The sequence below is a fragment of the Poecilia mexicana genome, unplaced genomic scaffold, assembly GCF_051168715.1.
Source record: "Poecilia mexicana isolate PSO_F unplaced genomic scaffold, ASM5116871v1 scaffold_7, whole genome shotgun sequence".
In the NCBI taxonomy this organism is placed as follows: Eukaryota; Metazoa; Chordata; class Actinopteri; order Cyprinodontiformes; family Poeciliidae; genus Poecilia; species Poecilia mexicana.
The window spans coordinates 13,299,363-13,317,688 of record NW_028263376.1 but is presented as its reverse complement, the minus strand read 5'-3'; the positions used below and the strand labels follow the sequence as shown (position 1 = coordinate 13,317,688).

The window sequence follows — 18,326 nt, the reverse complement described above, 5'->3', positions numbered from 1 at the left end:
AAATGCACAGAAAATTCCTTAGATAACAACTTGCATAAAAGCATTAGTGATAAAGTAGCTGCACATTTTATCAGAGGAGAGTACAGTAGTTTGGATCAGTGAGATCCTAAAGATATGTTCAATCAACTCCCAGCCAGGGGAAGGGAATGAGCAGAAACTACCTACTACATGGTGGTCTGCACTCTCAACCTTGTTTTCTGTTGTTACTCTTCCATTAGCATTACAGCTCATCTTTGCAGTATGATTGCACGATGCCGTCAAAAATGTTCTTTTTGTCCTAAAGGTTTCAAGCACACTGTCACACACCTGTCCTGGTGGTGGAGCGGTCGTGGACGTTCGACGCAAATGGTAGCAAAAAAAATCCTCAGATTGGCATCAATGAAAGCCTCGTTAGTTTCAGTGCATTGGTGTACACCAAATCACAACAACATTAACAATGGATGACAGACTGCTTAAAGTTAAACAATTAAATTCGAAGAAAGCATTTCAAGAATCAAACAGTAAAACGGTAAGCAAAGCAAGAACATTTACATTAAATGAAGAGCTAACAAAACAATACGTTATTTACAAACCAAGACGGACAGAACCTATGTTATTCAATCTCAATAAATTTAAATTTAATTTAAGTCAATACTGAAAAGTTAAGGTAATTATTCATTTGTCTTTTACCAATAATTCCTAGATGAGGCCCGCTAAGGAAACCGCACCCAAACGAAACCCCAAATAGTAAAAGAAAAAACATCTGTAAATCCAGATGCTGTGTTATTTTTTAACTGTGCTAAACAATTGTGTTCTTCTGAACAGAAAAATCACATGTCTAAAATAAAAATGGAACAATGGCTCATTTTTACAAATCCAAATATCTAAAAACCTAGTTGACTAAATTCGCAGTCTGATTGCAGTGGAAATTATAGGATTTCTTACTCTACTAAGGAAATTCAAATGTTTTATTTTTCATGTTTTAAATACAAATAAACTACAACTCTAACTCTTAGGCTCCAAAAGGATTTGAGTCTTGTCAATTTCTAAAATTATTTGAATATGTTCAAAAACAGATTATAAACAAATTACACCATGTTAGTATTTACTAAAGAAAGATAAAAACCTAAATTGATGGGTTTGCAAAAGAAACAAAAAGTATATTTTAAAAACAATGCACAGAATACAGAAATATAAAGACAATTGACTTTCATGCTAATCATATCTGTACATTTTACAGGGTATGTGCAGGAAATTAAAATTTAGTCTCTGAGTTTCGCAGCCAAGAGGCCCCTGAGGATTGTTGCTCCTGATTTTGTTAAACTCGCTTCAGATAGAATATTTATTTTCACTGCTTCCAGAGGTAGAAAATATTTAATGTGCCACTGAGTTATTCACAGCACACTAACAAAAATGGCTATTAGCATTAATTTGGATTACCACCTTAAACTTTTTTTATAGCCAGTTAAAACTTGGTAAGTGTTTCAGATTCAGAACCCGCTTGTCTCAAAATGACCATCAAATGTCTTGCGTAAACTCATTTCTAATTAATTTTCTCTCATTTCCGATTGTTTAGAATCATTTTTCTGTACATAATGACACTACTGTTTACACTTACCACAGAACTGAAAATTAGGACTGAAGGAGGATAAAAGAGTGATGGTGTGTGGGTGTGTTTAGACACATGTCTGAAAGACGATGGCATGCTTGCAATTTTACAATTACGATAAAAAACAGGGATTATTCATCATACTGCATATCTTTAGATTCTCCGTGCGTTACTCAACAGGAATGATTTCCAGTGACAGCTAATTCAGTTAAACATATTGAATGTAAATAGATATTTCTAAGCAAAAAGGGGTTCGGTCTTAGAACAGCAGTTTAGTTCCACCAATAGACGGACGAGTGAAAGCAGATTTTGGCTGCTTTTTTGTAGAGTAGCAGGGACACAAGGACCTAGTTTGGAGTAAATTGATAATTGCATCATTACATCCATTTTCTGAAACTGAGTTTTGCTTAAGTGTGGGTTTCCTTCCACCTTCAGAACAGCATGTTGCATGCTTGTTACTTCCTGCTATAATAAACCTACATAGTTAAAATTTTATTTGACTACAATTGTATACTTCACAATAACTGACAGTAGTGAAGACGTAAAACCAAAAAAAATTTTTTTTTTTATTGGGAATTTTTCCCAAATTATACCTTAATGTATCTACTGAATACTTTATGTTTTTGAGAGGAATTACTTACGCCCCCAGCCTTAAACGAGAAATACGTTGGTTGCATCATAATGATCCAGTAGCAGTATTTTCTACGAATATGGTTTAGTGCTCTCCCTGAAGTTATTACTGTCTACTTGTTTTGAATGGATAATTTCTCTAAGGATTCAAATTGCACAATTCAGCAGCGGCGTAAAATACATTGAACTATGAAAAGTTTTGATGTAATTAATTTATTCAAACTGCCTCTTAATATCCTGTTGACTTTTCCATTAAAGAAAACTCTATTTTACATTTCCCTGAAGGCAAATGTAAAAATGCATCATATATAATGAACCAATCCATCTTTTTATCGCTAAACAGGCTGTTTTAATGTAAAAACATATGCAGAGCGCCACAAAGTATGAAACACAATAATCAACAGGAGCAGCAGAGTTGATAAACAAAGTTATGTCTTCTGACTCTGAGAAAAAGATGATGTCATTATGAGCTGTGTCATGTTTCCTTTCATTGTTATAACTATAAAGTTATTACTCACAGACATAAGACAAAGACTAAAAATAAGGCTCTAAGTAGAATTTATCGTATTTATTTTATTCTAGCCTGCTATTTGCACATCAACAAATATGCAAAATATTGTCTGCAGGAAATATGTGAGCTATGTTATGGCTCACCTTTCACGGATTAAAAAAAATGTAAGTGCTTGACAACACAGTAATGCACAATATCAAAAATAAGCTGCAGCTGAGGGGGGATTTCATTCTCAAAAAGCCAGTTTTAATTGCTGTTGTTGTCTCTGTACCTGCAGCATGTTCTTCCTTCTGCAAACTACAGGAGCGCTGAGTGCTGAGGTGTGTGCAGCACGTCAACTATTGCAGCAAATGTACCACATGCAGTCATTTAAAAACCACCAGCAGTTTATCATTTACCGTAGATGATCACTAATTCATTGGGCTCAATATATTAATACAAACAGTTATATTTTAATTCGAGCTGATAGTGAAGCAGGCTGTCAAACAACAAGCAACATTTTCAATGAACACTGGTTCTTTTCCAGTTTTGGATGTTGGACATAGTGCAGCTTAAACGTATCGCAGAATTCATTACATGTGGAAACATCTAAAAAAAAAAAATCCTCTTCATTTTTGACTCATACATGACTTGCAAGTGACTTCTGAAACATCAATCCATTTCCAAATAAATACATTATACTTGTTTACTGTATGTCTATTCCCTTACATGTAATCCATCCAAGTAAAAGTCAGCCTAGGTTGACTAATTCCATTTCCACCAGAGAATAAAAAATACCCTCTCTGAAAGGCTATCTAAAGAGCACACTGTCTTTTGTCACAGCACTCAGAGAAAGGAAGCAATTTCCTCCTGCAATTTGTAAAAATTGGCTCGAGTACAGACGACACACTCGGAGACACAAGACACTTTTCATATGTGATATTATCCTAAACAAATCTGTTTTCTTACAAATGATAAATAATCTGTTAGATTTAATTTGGTGCTTTCCAATCTGTCAAAATGGGACACTTTTAAATATTATTTTTTATGACACTGTTGTCACACTGAACCCCAGCACTCCTGATTCTGCAGCTGTTTGCTGACTGGAGCGTAGGCACGAGGGTATCTTGCAGCAAGGGTCGTCCAAAAAACATTCAAACTGCCAAATGCAAGCATATGGCTCATTGCTTCAGCTTTTTATATTCCAACACGAGGTAAGACGTCTCATTATAACACAAACAGAACAAAGCGCTGGAAAACTGGGACTCCTATTAAGCTTCCAAGTGGTTATGTGATTAAGGACTCATTTTTCCCTCAGCAGGGGAACAGCAGGGTTCACCGCAGCCAAAACGTGGAATGGGACATTTAAATGTATCCATAATATGACTATGAAATATTCTCCACTGCCGATATTAAAATATGAAACATTATCGTCATCTCATAACCAAACACCCCCAATAAACATGCTTCATATGTTTTCAAATTAGATTGACAGTTTGACACGTTTTGGTCTGTTTTAAAGTGGTTCTAGAGCCCCCATCTCCCCGGGGGGGGGTTTAAGGGGGAAGCGTAGATCAAACTGCATCAAGGCTGTCAAAATTAGATTTGCACATGTTCAAAAGAAGAGAGGACTGCTAGAAACATTGATGTTTCATTCAGTGCTGACTTTGACAAGAGAGTGTTTTATAGATTTGCATAAAATTTTTTTTTTAAAAAAGGAACCGAAAAGCGCATCAGAAGCACTTTGCAAACAACACACCGATGCGTTTTCGCTTACCTAGCAGGGGCACTCGTTCCCCACATTTTCTCAACATTAAGACCAACAAACGGAACTCTAGAGAACGGGAAAATGTCAAACGGGGGAGCTACAACACTGCCCGGAGCAGATGAAACAATCCGGCAGCTTCTGTACGAGCGCCTTTATGCACCGATTAACTGCATGGTTCTGGGGGAAATTAAAACCTGTTTCACTGATGCTGACAAGCATTGGTCAAAGGAAGCACAGTCGCAGGATTTCTGCACTCCCAGCTTCAAAGACACAGAAGTGGAAGAAATGATGAGCTCGTCCGCATTCGTGCTGAATAATCATCAAAGATACGTTTCCAGGAGAATGCATGCTGACATGCTTCAGACTGTAGAGGGAAAAGTTATCTATTTGCAATGGAGTTGAAAATAATTTTTAACCACAGAGTCACGAAACTTCAAAAGATACAACCTACTGCAGCCTCTACACTAATTGGCACACCTTATATAAACATTTAAAAAGCCTTTCAGTCAATTCCTCTTATTTCACCGCAGTATAATTTCAGACACAAACAAAGAAGATGTAAAAAAAAAAAAAAAAGATAACCTTTATTTTGAATACATTTGCCAAGTGGGAAAAATTACTGGTATCAAAATTGTTGCTATTTGTACGAACAAACTAAAGTTTACCTTTTTATGTTGATCTGATTTTTAAACACTGTCTAATTAGCAATCCATGACTTCATGTTTCGCTGGACTACAAACATAATGTGATCCAATCACATTTCTTTTTGCCACTCTTAAACATGGGAAACAGAGATTTAATTCAAGATCATCACAAAACATAAAGTTGGAATTAGTCTACATTGAGACTTAATCATGTCCAAAGTCCGATTAGTAATAAATAAGTTCAAAACAACTGGATCTGTGATAAGCAAGGATGGATAAGAATCCAGCTTTTTTTCACTTGAGTGAGGAAGATAGCAATAAGTAGCAAAAGAAACACAGTAAAGAATAATGTCTTGGGGATACAAGTCACATTAACAACCATTAGATGTTATCATATGTCAGCATGTTGTTTCTGAGGCATTCAAAATCCTATATTTTGAAAATTTTCCAAAACACAAACAAATGTGAAATGTTTAGATGCCACTAAGCTTCAGCCAATCTGGAAAAAAAAAAAAAACCTTTCAGTTGAATCTGGGATAAAATGATAGATGAGTACGTAACACCTGTTAGGTATGGTGGAGGTTCTAGGATGATGTGGGCCAATTACCCTTTCAAAATAAGAGATGAACCAGGATTTTAAACTGTCTAGATAGCTTAACCAAAAGATTCTACGCAAACTTATACAAAGCGTTAACAACAGCTGTGTTATGAACTGTGTCACTGGGGATTTTATTTAAAAATATTATTTAACATGGTTTTTTTTCCCCAACTAAAGAATCAGTACGTTGAACAGATCAAACACGAAGGTGACTGTCAGGGCTCTGATTGAGGAAGCGGTGCATTAGCGCTGGGAGGAGGTGGAGGAGTTTTGATTTTTTTTCACAGATTATCCGTCTCATATAACACTATCACATCATAGTGATGGTTTTAACTAATATATGAAAAAAAAAACATTACATAATGCAGCTTTGAATCAGAGATTAAGCTGTTTGTATTGTAAAATTACATGTAGACACACTTGCAATTACAGTTAAGTTAATGCATGTTAACAATGAGTCTATTTTAAGACACATGTGTAGGTGTAAAGAGCTGGATACTTACTCCCAAAGATGTAAAGAGGTGATATAGGGGGGAGAGAATTACCATCTGAGCAAAGCTTTGTTATTCTGCTTAGCAGAGTACCAACCAAAAATATTCTCTGCAGATTGCATGCCAAATCTTTCCTCACCCTCCTAGAAATCAAGCTGACAGGCCAAAATGTTGCACAATAAAAATGACTCACTCCACTAACTTCAACGACACAAGCAGACACAAGCAAACAAAAAAAAAAAAGCCACCAGCAACAGAGAGTCTCCTCATGCATATCAAACTTCATATATCAGGTATAAAAATGCTATGTTTAAAGGTTTGCCGTCACGTGACTAAAACACCAGAGAATCTTACCTCCTGAGTGAGGGGGTGGGCCACACAGAAGGACCACTCCTTGACCTTCACGAACCCTCACTGGATTTCTTCTCTGGGTCTTGAAATTCTCCAAGTCTGTTTGACAAAGGCAGCGGAGTAAGAGATGAAAAAACATCAGAGAAATTCCAGAAGCGAGACGGTGCACACACAATTTGACATACAGAAGAAGAAGAAGGGGAAAAAAAAAAAACACGTACACCAGTGAACATCGCATAAATGGTTGGTCAGTAATTTCAGATCAAGGTAAATGACAGCGGAATGATGTTGAACAATGCAGAACCTCTCCATGTCTGTCATATGTTTGCATAAATATTGCTTTGTAAAGTCCATAACATTTCTGACTGGAGCAGAAAGCAATTCTTCAAGCATAAGTCACACATGAGTGAATTTAATTGAAACAGCGTATTGTTATCGCTCCCTGTGTTTGATCCGCTGCACAAAGACCGGCAACAATTAAATGACAAAGACAGAAACATCATTTGTATGGAAACCGATTATTTGTTGACAACCTGCTGAGAGAAAGCAAATAGAGACAGGAATTGCCGAACACTCAGCTAAGTCTCGCCTGCTGTGGCTCTTGGAGATATTGCAGACGGCGAAGCCAAATGTGTGCCTGACATAAAATGACATAATAAAGACTCAAAACAACAGGGAGAGAGAGAGAGAGAGAGAGAGAGAGAGAGAGTATGCAAATCTGACATCTCCTTTTGTAGAAGCAGAGCAGGAGGAGGCTCTGCATAATGAATAGAGTGCATGATCTTCACACAACTTTTGAGCAATGCAAAGTTGTTTCTAGATAAAGAAAAACACACAAAGAGGGGATTTTTTATTGTTCTTTTTTTTCCATATATGATTTATTAGAAAGCTTCCATACAACTTAAAAAAAAAACTGTATATCATATTTCTGTCCATTCTCCTTGCAAATTTGTCATGCTTCCATGATCAGATTTTTATCAATTCCTGTTGAATGAAGCTATTTTCTGGGTACACAATGCATTCAGAGCCCCAGCTAATGTTTTTTTTTTTTTTTTTCATTTATCCCTCAGACACAGAACACAATCAAAACTTCATGTTGATCAGCCATAATATTTTGAGCATTGATGTGGCGTAAATACCATTAATCATCACTTCATCACACCACATCTTGCTGGGTGGGATATGTTAGATAGCAAGAGAATATTTGACCTCAAAGTTGATGAGTTAGGAGCAATTCAGTTTCTTTCATTTTGCTCCATCGTGGCATCGACTTTAACAAGTGAGGCCTATGGTGCTTTAGGTTCTGCTGTGCTGGGTTGTGCTGTGACCTCCAGGATGAGATGTTGCTTTTTGCTTTTGAAACAATTTCAGTATTCAAGGTAACCTGCTGGAGTCCCAAAGCTGTGACGATGTGTTGATTTTTCAGACAACTTCATGTTCCCAAACAAATTATACTTAAGTGATTTCCTAATTGTATATGGGTGGCCCTGTTAACACCTCCCCTTCCCTCTGAAATAGGGGTTGTTCCCTTATAGTTTATGATTCAACAAGGGAGGAGAGCTTCCTTTTTCCACATCGGTTCAGATTGGTTTGCATGTAAGAAATCTGCGTGACGGCAAATTCACAGTTCTAAGTAGAAAAACCAAGCAAACTCTATGTCAGTAGATTACTTTTGCCTTCCACATTTTCTGCAATTTTAGGGGCTTTAAACTTTGGGCTGCACTGTGTAGACACCATCCAAACCACAGTATGAAAGTGTGAGGACAACAAAATACAGAGCCAGCAAAAAAGATCCAATTACCCAATCCTTTCACTGTACAATATGTCCAAAAAGGCTCAATTACCAAAACCAGAACTTTAACAGAATATCCTGGGTTGCAACACCTCATTTTTACAAGCTTTGTGTATTTCTTACGCAGTTGTTGGGTTATAAGCGTTTGAGCGGCAGCTCTGCTCTCACCCCCTAACCCAGAATAAGGACTATTTAATGTTCAGTTTGAGAGCAGCCATACATAGAGTTTAATATGGAATATACAGGAATCTACTGCCTTGTCAAAATCTTTTCATCTTGTCAGAAATGCATACTTTGCATGCTAGATTACTGTTAGAAATGTTTGCCATCTCCTGTTGTTATGGAAAAAAACATGAGACAGATTTTCTCATCTAGCATTTATCTGGTCTGGAGTCTACTGGATCACTTTGAAAACAAACAAAAGAAAAGAAAGGGTAACAGGTCAACTACAAATAAATAAAATAAAATTGTATTTAGTACTGTTGAAAACAGTTTTTCATGTCACTGAAACATTAAATAACTATCTGGTAAACAAATAAATTACAAGATAGATTTATTGACTGGACTTACATGCTTGGTCTGAGCAAAATACTTGGTAATATGAGAATACACTAAATTTAAATTTAAAAGGCTTATTAAAAGGTAAGACGTGGTGAAAACTACATTTGCTTGCTACATACAAGAATGCAGCATATTCTCTTTAGGTAAATAAAACCTCTAGTTATATCTTAAAGGGGAAGTATTACGTAGTTTACAGGCCTATTGTACTTGATTTTATAGCAAAAATCATATGAGTATGTTACCCTCAGTTATAATAAAAATAAAACAAATTACCGTTCCAGGAAAAGCAAATTCGTAGTACAGAGGCTGACTCCTAATTATATTCATCATTTTGTGTCATTATACATCATTACCTGTTAATTTTTATTTCAAAAGGCACCAGTTCTCTCTGGCGTCACAGCAGCCTACTTGCTGAAAGCTACAGAGGCTTCTGATGAAAGATAGGAACATGGAACCAAGCTGTGTATCTAAAAATAAGGTAACAACAAGCAAAAAGGGTTAGCTAACCAGTTTAGATCATGGACCCCACGTTTTTCATCTGCAGACCATCAGTCCTTCTCTGTTGTGGGTGTAAAATGTTTGTCCTCACAACTATCCTGACTGCCACATTTGAAGTTTGTTTATCATGTTTGGGTAGTTAAATTTCTTTTGCATTTAGAGTTATCCTTGCTGTCTTACTAGCTTCTGTCAGTTTCTGGTCTGTATTTAGTTCTTGTTCTTCCAGTCATTCTGTGATTATTTGATACTTTCTGTCTCTGTTCGCTGATTGCACTCTCAGCTGGTTCCACTCTGCTCATTAGCCTCCGTTTCTTGTCCCACTCAGTACGTATCCCTCTGTAGTCGATGCTGGCTCATTGGCTCAGTCCTGGTGTAGTCTGCCTAGTTTGATGGTCATCATCTCCAGTTCAGATTTTTTTTGGATCGCACACTTTGTTGTCCGTCGTTTCGTTTTGTATTATCAAACATCTTCATCTTCGCTCCGCCTCTGCCTCCTTTCGCCTGCATTTTGAGTCCTAAATGACCACCATCCCCTTTTGTGACAATGACTCCATTACCGAATCTGAGCATAAATATTCAAATGTGATGAAATTCACTCCGGGCGACGGCAATAAATCATGTTTGAATAAAAATAAATAAATAAATAAACAACGGAGATGAGGTCATAATAACCACTGGGCATAAAAACAGATCCATTTATTTTGGAGTTCAAAATGAACAATTGGACAAAATCTATTGTAAATTTCTTAAAGCCAATTGAAAAGATAGCACACATAAGCATCCAATGAACTCACAACTGTGTCTGACCCCATCTGGCAGACAAAATACTGTGAAAGATGCTCTATATGCTTTTCTTTTACCACAGATTTTGTGTTTTTAAGACTTTCTATTTTTGGTTTCAAATACTTTGCTATAGTCAAGTTGAATGGCATTTGATTATATTGAGAATCATCCAATTAGACTCTCGATCTATCAAAAAGTGTCTCCCAACTTTGTCTCAATCTGTCTAATTCAATCTGAAGGAGGAATCGCTGCCATTTCTTTCCAAAGAACGATCTGAAGAACAACTCATCCATAAAAAGGTAAAAATCAAACTCATTTATCAAGCTAAAATCTACACACTTATGGCAAATTAAGCAAAACAAACAAACAAACATAAATTAGGCATATTAAAGTCTTACAACTCAACACTTCTAAAAGTTTTAAATTTAAATGCATATTTCACAGTACTGCACATCTTCCATTTAATGGCATAGGAAGATAAGTTCCCTTTGGTAAATGATGCTCAATGTAATGACAGCGTTTACACCTAATTTAAACTTGATTCAGGGATACATCAATTTCCAGCTCTGGCTTGAAGATACAGCTTAATCTAGGTTAACACAAAGTGGTAAGTGTCTGGTTTAAAAGTGCTATTAGTCTTGACTTTGAAGTAAACATTTGAAAGCTCCTTAAAAAATGGCAAAAAAAAAAGAAAAAAAAAGGCAGAAATGTAGTCTGAAATTCAAATACAGGTTCATTTAAGTCACTAAGGATGAATTCTATCTTTGTGATTTTGCCAGAGCAGTTTCGATTTTGTTCATGGGAGAGGCAAAAAAAAAACAAACAAAAAAACAAAAACAAAAAACACAGACTAGAGGCATTACTGGCGTTGTTCTGGCAGACGGAATCCACTCGTTTCTGAAGCGTGGACAAACATTTGCACTGTTTTCCCAATATCGGCAGAGCCAAAGTTCAGTTTGTTTTCATAAAACTGTCAGTTGTATAGCATGATTTGTAATTTCTACACACATCTTCACTCTCATAGAGCAGCAGCACTTCTTTGATTGAGTTTGCGAGTGGCACGCAAAGACCACAGAGTCCGCTCACAGAATATCTCAGAGGCAGAGGAGAAGCAGAGTTTAACTTGTAATTTGTAAAGTAAACTCATTAATTTTCTCATAACAACAAATAACAAAAAAAGGACCTCTGAATGATTTGCACAACAATGAGCCTGCTGTTCTGTGGCTCAGCTGGTAAATATGTCGGCTTCATAATTGATAGCTGTGAGACCATGTTGCTGTTTTTTAAATCCTTGACAGTGTAATTTAGGTCTATATTCAAGCTCGTGATAAATATCTAAAACAAATATAATGTCATAAAATCTCACTTTTAAAACAAATACATATTAAATTTAACCAGAAGATGTGTTTAGAAATAAGTAATTGGGAATGCGTCATAGCAGCATGCATATTTCAGACGTATGAGAAGGTTTGATGTTCTACTTCACTTCTTGTGTTTTGACTTGATTTAGATGATTTTCGACACACAAACCTAAACAGCAGCTAAATGAATGTTAAAAATGTTATTACTTAAGGTGATTAAAGATATTATTAAACATACCTCAAGTGTTTAATTGTCTCTCAGAACCTTGTGAAGACAAGGATCATAAGGGATAAAATATTTTTCTATTTTTTTTTCTTAAAACAATATTCTAAAGCACCTTTAGAGTCATAACACTTTCATAATAATTTGGCAGTGAAATCTGATTTACCTCAAGCCAAATAAGATCATTTATATGACACGAACCGAGGCCAAGCATCTTGAGCAGAGCAATGGAAAAGGTCATATATTTCTCACATTACAGCAAAGACATTTTGATATCACCCTGAGAACAGAAGAGCTCCTTTGGGTGAAAGGTCAAGCTGCAGGTGTGCACCATATCACATTATATTTAGTTGTTCTTTATTTAGAATACAGATTGAAGTATTTTGAATTATAATTTCTTTTTTTTTTCATTTTGTACGGTATGATGTATTTATTTTCAGATTACAGATTAAAATGTACCTTTTACAAATAACTTTGAAACAGGAAATAAACTTTTCATCAGGTCAATTCGTTTTTGTAATCCTTTTTTTTTCTTTTTGCCAGTCTGATGTAATATTCTAATCTTAACAGAAAAATGCTTGAAAAGATCCGTTTGTATTTATTTTATGCATTTCACTCAGTGGATTTCTGAACATAATGTGCCAATAATATCCTAATTCATTAAATACAACTGTATTTGGAGGTGCATGGTGGCGCAGTTGGTAGCAGTGCTGCCTTGTAGCAAAGTTTCAAATCCAGGTCTAGTTTGTTTCTGCATGGAGTTTGCATGTTTTTTCCTGTGCATGCGGGGTTCTTCCTGGTACTCCGGCCTCTTCCCACAGCCCAGAAACATGACTGCCTAGTTGTTTGTCCTGTGTGCCTCAGTGGTGTCCTGTGATGGACTGGCAATTTGTCCAGGTTGTATCCCCCCTCCTGCCCAATGACCGCTGGAGAAAGGCTCCCCCTCCGACCCTGCAAGGATATTTCGATATAGACGATGGATGGATGACTGTGCTGAATATGAATTCGTCTTGTAGTTCTTTCCAAAATGTGAGAACTATCCAAACCAGCATGTGTGACAAGTTAGTGGACTGAAAAGAAAAGGCGTATGAAAACAGTATTTTTCCCCAATTTCAAGCTTTCCATAAATTACTGTCATCAAAACGTGCGAGCAACATGCAGAGCCTGATTTATTACTGCCTTATTTCTAAGTTTGAATATATGTAAAAAAAAAAAAATAATAATAATAATAATATAAAAAAAAAACAGACCGAGTGAAGTTCTTTCTATCAATATTCCTTTGGTGTATGGTGGAGCGTTAATGAGCTAGACGCACTAAAAGCCAACAATGCTTGACAAGGCAAGCTGTTCAACGCCGCGTGGATCCTCTTATCAAGCCTATCACGGTTCTGCACCTCTATGTGCTTAGCCATGGCAGGGTCCGGGCTATTTTGAGTGCTTTCAGGTCCATGAAATTGGATGTGAATTTGCATTTTTGGGAGCTAGCTGTTCCGATGTGACTCGCAGTAATGAATGAGAGGCAAATGTGGGGAAGCAAAATGAGGCGATTCTGCTGGAATGTGAGTTTGAGGGCAATTTGTGATGTGGTTACATTTATCACCTCTCCACCGGACAAAAGGCAAGGAGAGGTTTTTCAGCGTTTTCTGAAGAGCTGTTAACATTCTGCGGCGTTCGTGTTATTTCTGACCATTAAGCTTCCACTGAATGAACAACTGTATGTTTTGGGTTGGAATAGAACATATTCAGGAAATACAATAAGCTACTTTTTGTTACTCTCTACTGCAACATGTGCACTATAAAGTAAAGTCGCCATCCCAATTTTACCTTTCAGAAGATCTTAACTTGTATACAGTCATGTCAAATGAAATCCTAGATGCTTTTGCCAAGAGCGATCATCATTATTTTAATTAGATGGGATCATAAAATATTGAAATTTGCTAAGAGGATCCTAATTCTCGTCTCGTTTATATGTTACCCAATTAAAAAGTATTATGCAGAGACTTACTTGATGTTAACTCTTATAATAAGATACACGTAAATTTGTATTTTTATTTAAAAATATCATTAACGAAAAGCCGGGTTCCCTGTGTGATGTATGTGAGCATGGACCATGAAACCAGCAAGTGACAGGATAAATGCCTTCAGTGTGTGGATTTATGCCGACACCGGCCCTTGAGATTCTTTTGTTCCAGTTTCTGACGGCTATTTAGACAAGTTATTTATAGCTATCTGTCTGTCACATGGTACTTAAGTTGTAGGACAGCATAAAAAAGTTCTTAGTATGCTGCAAATGTTCTTACTTGGAAAACACAAGCTGGAGACATGGCCTCTGATTAATTATAAATCATGAGATGGCGAAACCATAATAACTGACTATCAATGTTTGGTTGACAAGATCAAGTGACAGACCAAAATAAAGCAGAGCATTTTCTTTGAAACAAACAAAAAAAAATATTTTCAAATATTTTAACAAAGAAAGAGCTGAAAGGTGTGGAAATGTATTCAGTACCTTTCAGTTCCCAAAAATAATATCAACAGCGAGCCAACTAATTAGTAAGTGGAGTTAGAAAAACTGCTGTTTAACCTCTGCTTTTCTCAAACATCTCAGAAGGTTAGGCAGCAAACAGAATCATGATGATTAAGGATCACAGCACCCAGGTTGGAGATAGTTGCAGAGATGTTTAAAACAGGCTAGGCTATAAAAGCATAACATAAACTTACCATTCAAAAAGAGGAAGAGTGTACAAGAACAGCATGCAGGTGCATTTTGCACAACCTGAAGTTCACAATACTAACCCCATAATAAAGCATGTCGCTGCAATCAAGCCTAGATGTAATAAGTAGTCATCTGCATACCAATGGAAACCAATTCAATGTTTCTGACAAAAAAAAAAAAAAAAAAAGCCAAGGGCTAGGTTATGCAGGAAGAAAATAAGGGGGCCCAAAACTGAACCTTGAGGCATCCCACATTGAAGTAGTGGAGACACAATCCCAAAGTTTGAGAGAAAAAATTGACACTGCCAAATAAGATTTGAATCACTGCAATGCCGTAGTCCTGGCACACACCTACTGCTCTACAAGGCAGATATTGTGGTTCTAATTGTCAAACCACAATAATAATGCATTCACTATGATAAACTTGGGTACAATGTAAAACTTGGTAATAAGATTGAAAAGCATCTAAAATACAATGTTTTCTAAAAAAAAAAAAAAAACTATTAATTGCTTGTAAACTACCTTTTCAAAATGTTTTTTCTTCAATAAAAGGCAGGCTGGAGATTTGCAAGAATATCAGAATCAAGAGCAGGTTTCTGAAGCAGGGGCCGAATTAGAAGCCTCTACATTCATAGGCTGAAATAGCTGCAGTGAGCTATTTAAATTGATCTTGTTGGAGCCGTCCACTGCAAACAGTTGTTAGATAATAAAGCAAATTTGATGTTGGGCTTGAATAATTTTAGGTGCAGCTCTAAGTGCAAATACAAGGGCAAACTTAATCTCAATGGAAATCCATATACAGAGCTGTCACTATGCCAGATTTCTATCATAAATTCAGCTATTTCACTCATCATTTAACACTGTGATATCCTGATGGCTCCACATGCAGCACAAATCTCTCTTGTACTGGTGTTCTTCCTTAAAACTGGCTTTAACCATGCTTACAGGCCCTGCATTCAGCTGTATAACGTAACATCTCGCCTTACTGAAAATCCATTCACTCTCTGAAGAAAAAAAAAAAAAAAACAGAAAGCATTCCAACAAGATTAGGAAACTCAATCTGGCTCTATGCAAGATAAGCAACTAGATTATTCCTTCCAGCGTTCTCGGCAGGCGAAAAGAACCTTTTTAACTGTGTGTATTGTCGAGGGGATCAACAACCTTTATATGTTTAGAGGTTTAAGCCCACAACAGATGGTAATGGAAACGGTTATATCATCCATCTCTCGGAGGATTAAAAACGTAATCTTAATTCCCATTCATGCCGCACATGTTTACGCAATCCAATTTAGCAAAAAAGTGCACCTCATTAGATGTCGCAAAACTAAAGACTTTGATGTTGTTCGCCATCATTGAGGACTTGGATGGGAGAAAAAAATGGCGATTTCAGATGATACTGTTGAAGAATGTAAAGTTTTGCGGGTACGAACTGTAATTTAGTTTAAATAGCTATGTTTAAAAGCATTTATTTTTAGGGGGCCAGATGTGAGGAGATTACCAGTGAAGACATAACCTTTTAATCCTGGGTGTTCGCTTCATTAATGGCTCTTACCTTGGTCTATCACTCCCGGAGTCATTAAACCACATTGTGTTTGAAAGGGGATCCTGAGCCCCACAGAGTCAGATTCTGTTACAAATGACATGATACTGACTCATAACAGACTGCCTCACCATGAATTATTCCCTTGACCTGAGACCCGCTCAATCACACCGCACACTTAATTAAGTTAAACCAAGAGCAATAAATAAGACGTACGACGTGTCAGCTCTGATGCTTGTCCTCATCTGTTGACAAAAGCAGCGGGTCTCCAGCCAGGCCCGGGCAATGAATGAGTCCAATCACGGTGACATACAGCTGAGGACAGGCCTCAAAAATTTATAGGAAATGTGAATATCATCAGCAGCCCAACAGGCAGCTCGGAATACAGATTTGCTCTGTATGCTGATGATTTACCGCTGCTTTGCGACAAAGAAGCACCAAACAGCGGCGAGATGAACATCGCCGGTGCTCTCTCGCCAAGGATCACTGCCGAGTCGGCTGCGGCAGAGAAACAGACATCAGAATTCAATCAAGCTGGCCCATCTGTTCACAGATATCAGGAGTGTCATTTGATACAGGCTCGCCATATAGAGAGGAGGCCCGAAGTTCACCTTGCTAAAAGTGATGCCGCACAGACAATGTGGCATAAAAATATGATGTATGAATGTTGTGATGCATCATCTCTGCTACCTCAGAGAGCAGAAATAAGAAGGTTTCATCATTACCAATGTTTCATTCAGGGTCCAAAAGAAAACAAAACTAAACAAACAACAACAAAAAAAACATTTAAAAAAAAATCAGAGTTGGAAAATATTCATATAAACGTGGTAGCAATTTTCTCGGATATAAAACACACTACTGTAAAAACAATAATAATAATTAAACAGTAGATAGTAGAAACTCCAAATAAATACAACATATAAAACAAATAAAATAATTTTACCAGCAGCATTTTAACAGCTTGAAGCAGAAAGCTGTACAAATGCCTGTTGCAGTACGTTAACAGTGTGAACACTGATGCACCCAACCCTAATGTACCCCAGATCTCAGTGTGATGGAGTTGGAGACGGTTTTTGCCAATGCAAGTTGACTGTGGTTTCTCACAAAAAGTTCAGAATCCAGAGGCAAACATCCAGGAGAAGCTTCTCTACTTCGAAAAGATCAAATTAGATGTCAAACTGAATGTACAGGATTCTGGCGTAGGTGTCTTTAAAGCCAAGACGAGCGAGTTCTTTGCAGAGAGGTGGATGCTGCTTGCTCAGTGGCGCATAGGAAACGATTAGGAAAAGATTGAGCTGACAAAATGCAGGCTGAGGCGTCAAACCTTTAGTGGATAACGGCGTCTGATGAATTTCCCAGCAAAGCAAATGTTGAACTAAACTGAGGAATATCAAAGTGATTTACAAAACAGAAAAAAGAAAAGTCGCTAAAGAAAACAAACCTTGCAAGCAGTATATATATGCTGCTTTAAATGTAGCGCAAGCCTGCTGTAAATCTGTGGACCTGAAATTATATCTTGACTAAAGATGCTGAAGTTTCTAAGCTATCCTACAAATGTAGCCATTTTTTATCAGAAGCAAAAAAAAACTTCTAGTAGTTTTTTTTTTTATTATTATTATTTTTTTTTCAGACTTCCAAAGGATCCCTTGAGAACCAGAGACATATAAACAGACACTTATGAGTAAAATCACGAGTGAACTTACAAGCAACATGAAGACTGGCCTCTCTGCTGATGATTGTGCCAAAAGAGTTTGATGCGAAGCACTGATAGATGCCCACATCTTCGTCTTTATTCAGATTGGTGATGTGTAAGTTCCCACCCATGAGGGAGAAACGTGAGCCCGGCATGGGCAGGATGAAGGAGTCATTCAGCATCCACCTGTGAATGACAGCAGTCACACGCTTAACTGTTCGTCTCTGACTCTGATTTAGTACTCTCTCTACGCAATGTGGTGCCAAGAGTCTGATCAGTAATAACTCAGCAGAAAGGAGTGTCTCAAAAGTATTTAACAAATATATCGAACAGCTCATCATTACAATCAGGGCAATAAATCGTCTAAATAAGTTATAAATGTCATAATATGCTTTTATTTATCACTCTAATATTAACTAAACCCATAAAAATGTTTTTTTTTTCAAATACACATGGCCACAGTCTCATCAGTGCTCATTGTATTTTTAAATTTTGTCATTTTGTTGAGAAAAGTAGAAGAGAAGAAATGTAATCTGAGAAGCAGACTGACATACTGAAGGTTTGTGACTCTTTTAAACAAACAAAGAAAAAAATAATATG

The 18,326-nt window shown here is 36.9% G+C and overlaps 1 protein-coding gene across 1 annotated transcript in view; it reads right to left on the bottom strand.

Annotated features, from left to right (window-relative positions):
- cntn3a.1 (contactin 3a, tandem duplicate 1) overlaps nucleotides 1-18,326 on the bottom strand; it is a 90,830-nt gene that overhangs the window by 47,699 nt on the left and 24,805 nt on the right. The window contains exons 4-5 of the mRNA XM_014991357.2: nucleotides 17,737-17,912; nucleotides 6,564-6,659 (exon numbers count right to left, since the gene is read on the bottom strand). Coding sequence (XP_014846843.2) covers nucleotides 6,564-6,659; nucleotides 17,737-17,912 — 272 coding nt within the window. The remainder of the gene's footprint in view (nucleotides 1-6,563; nucleotides 6,660-17,736; nucleotides 17,913-18,326) is intronic.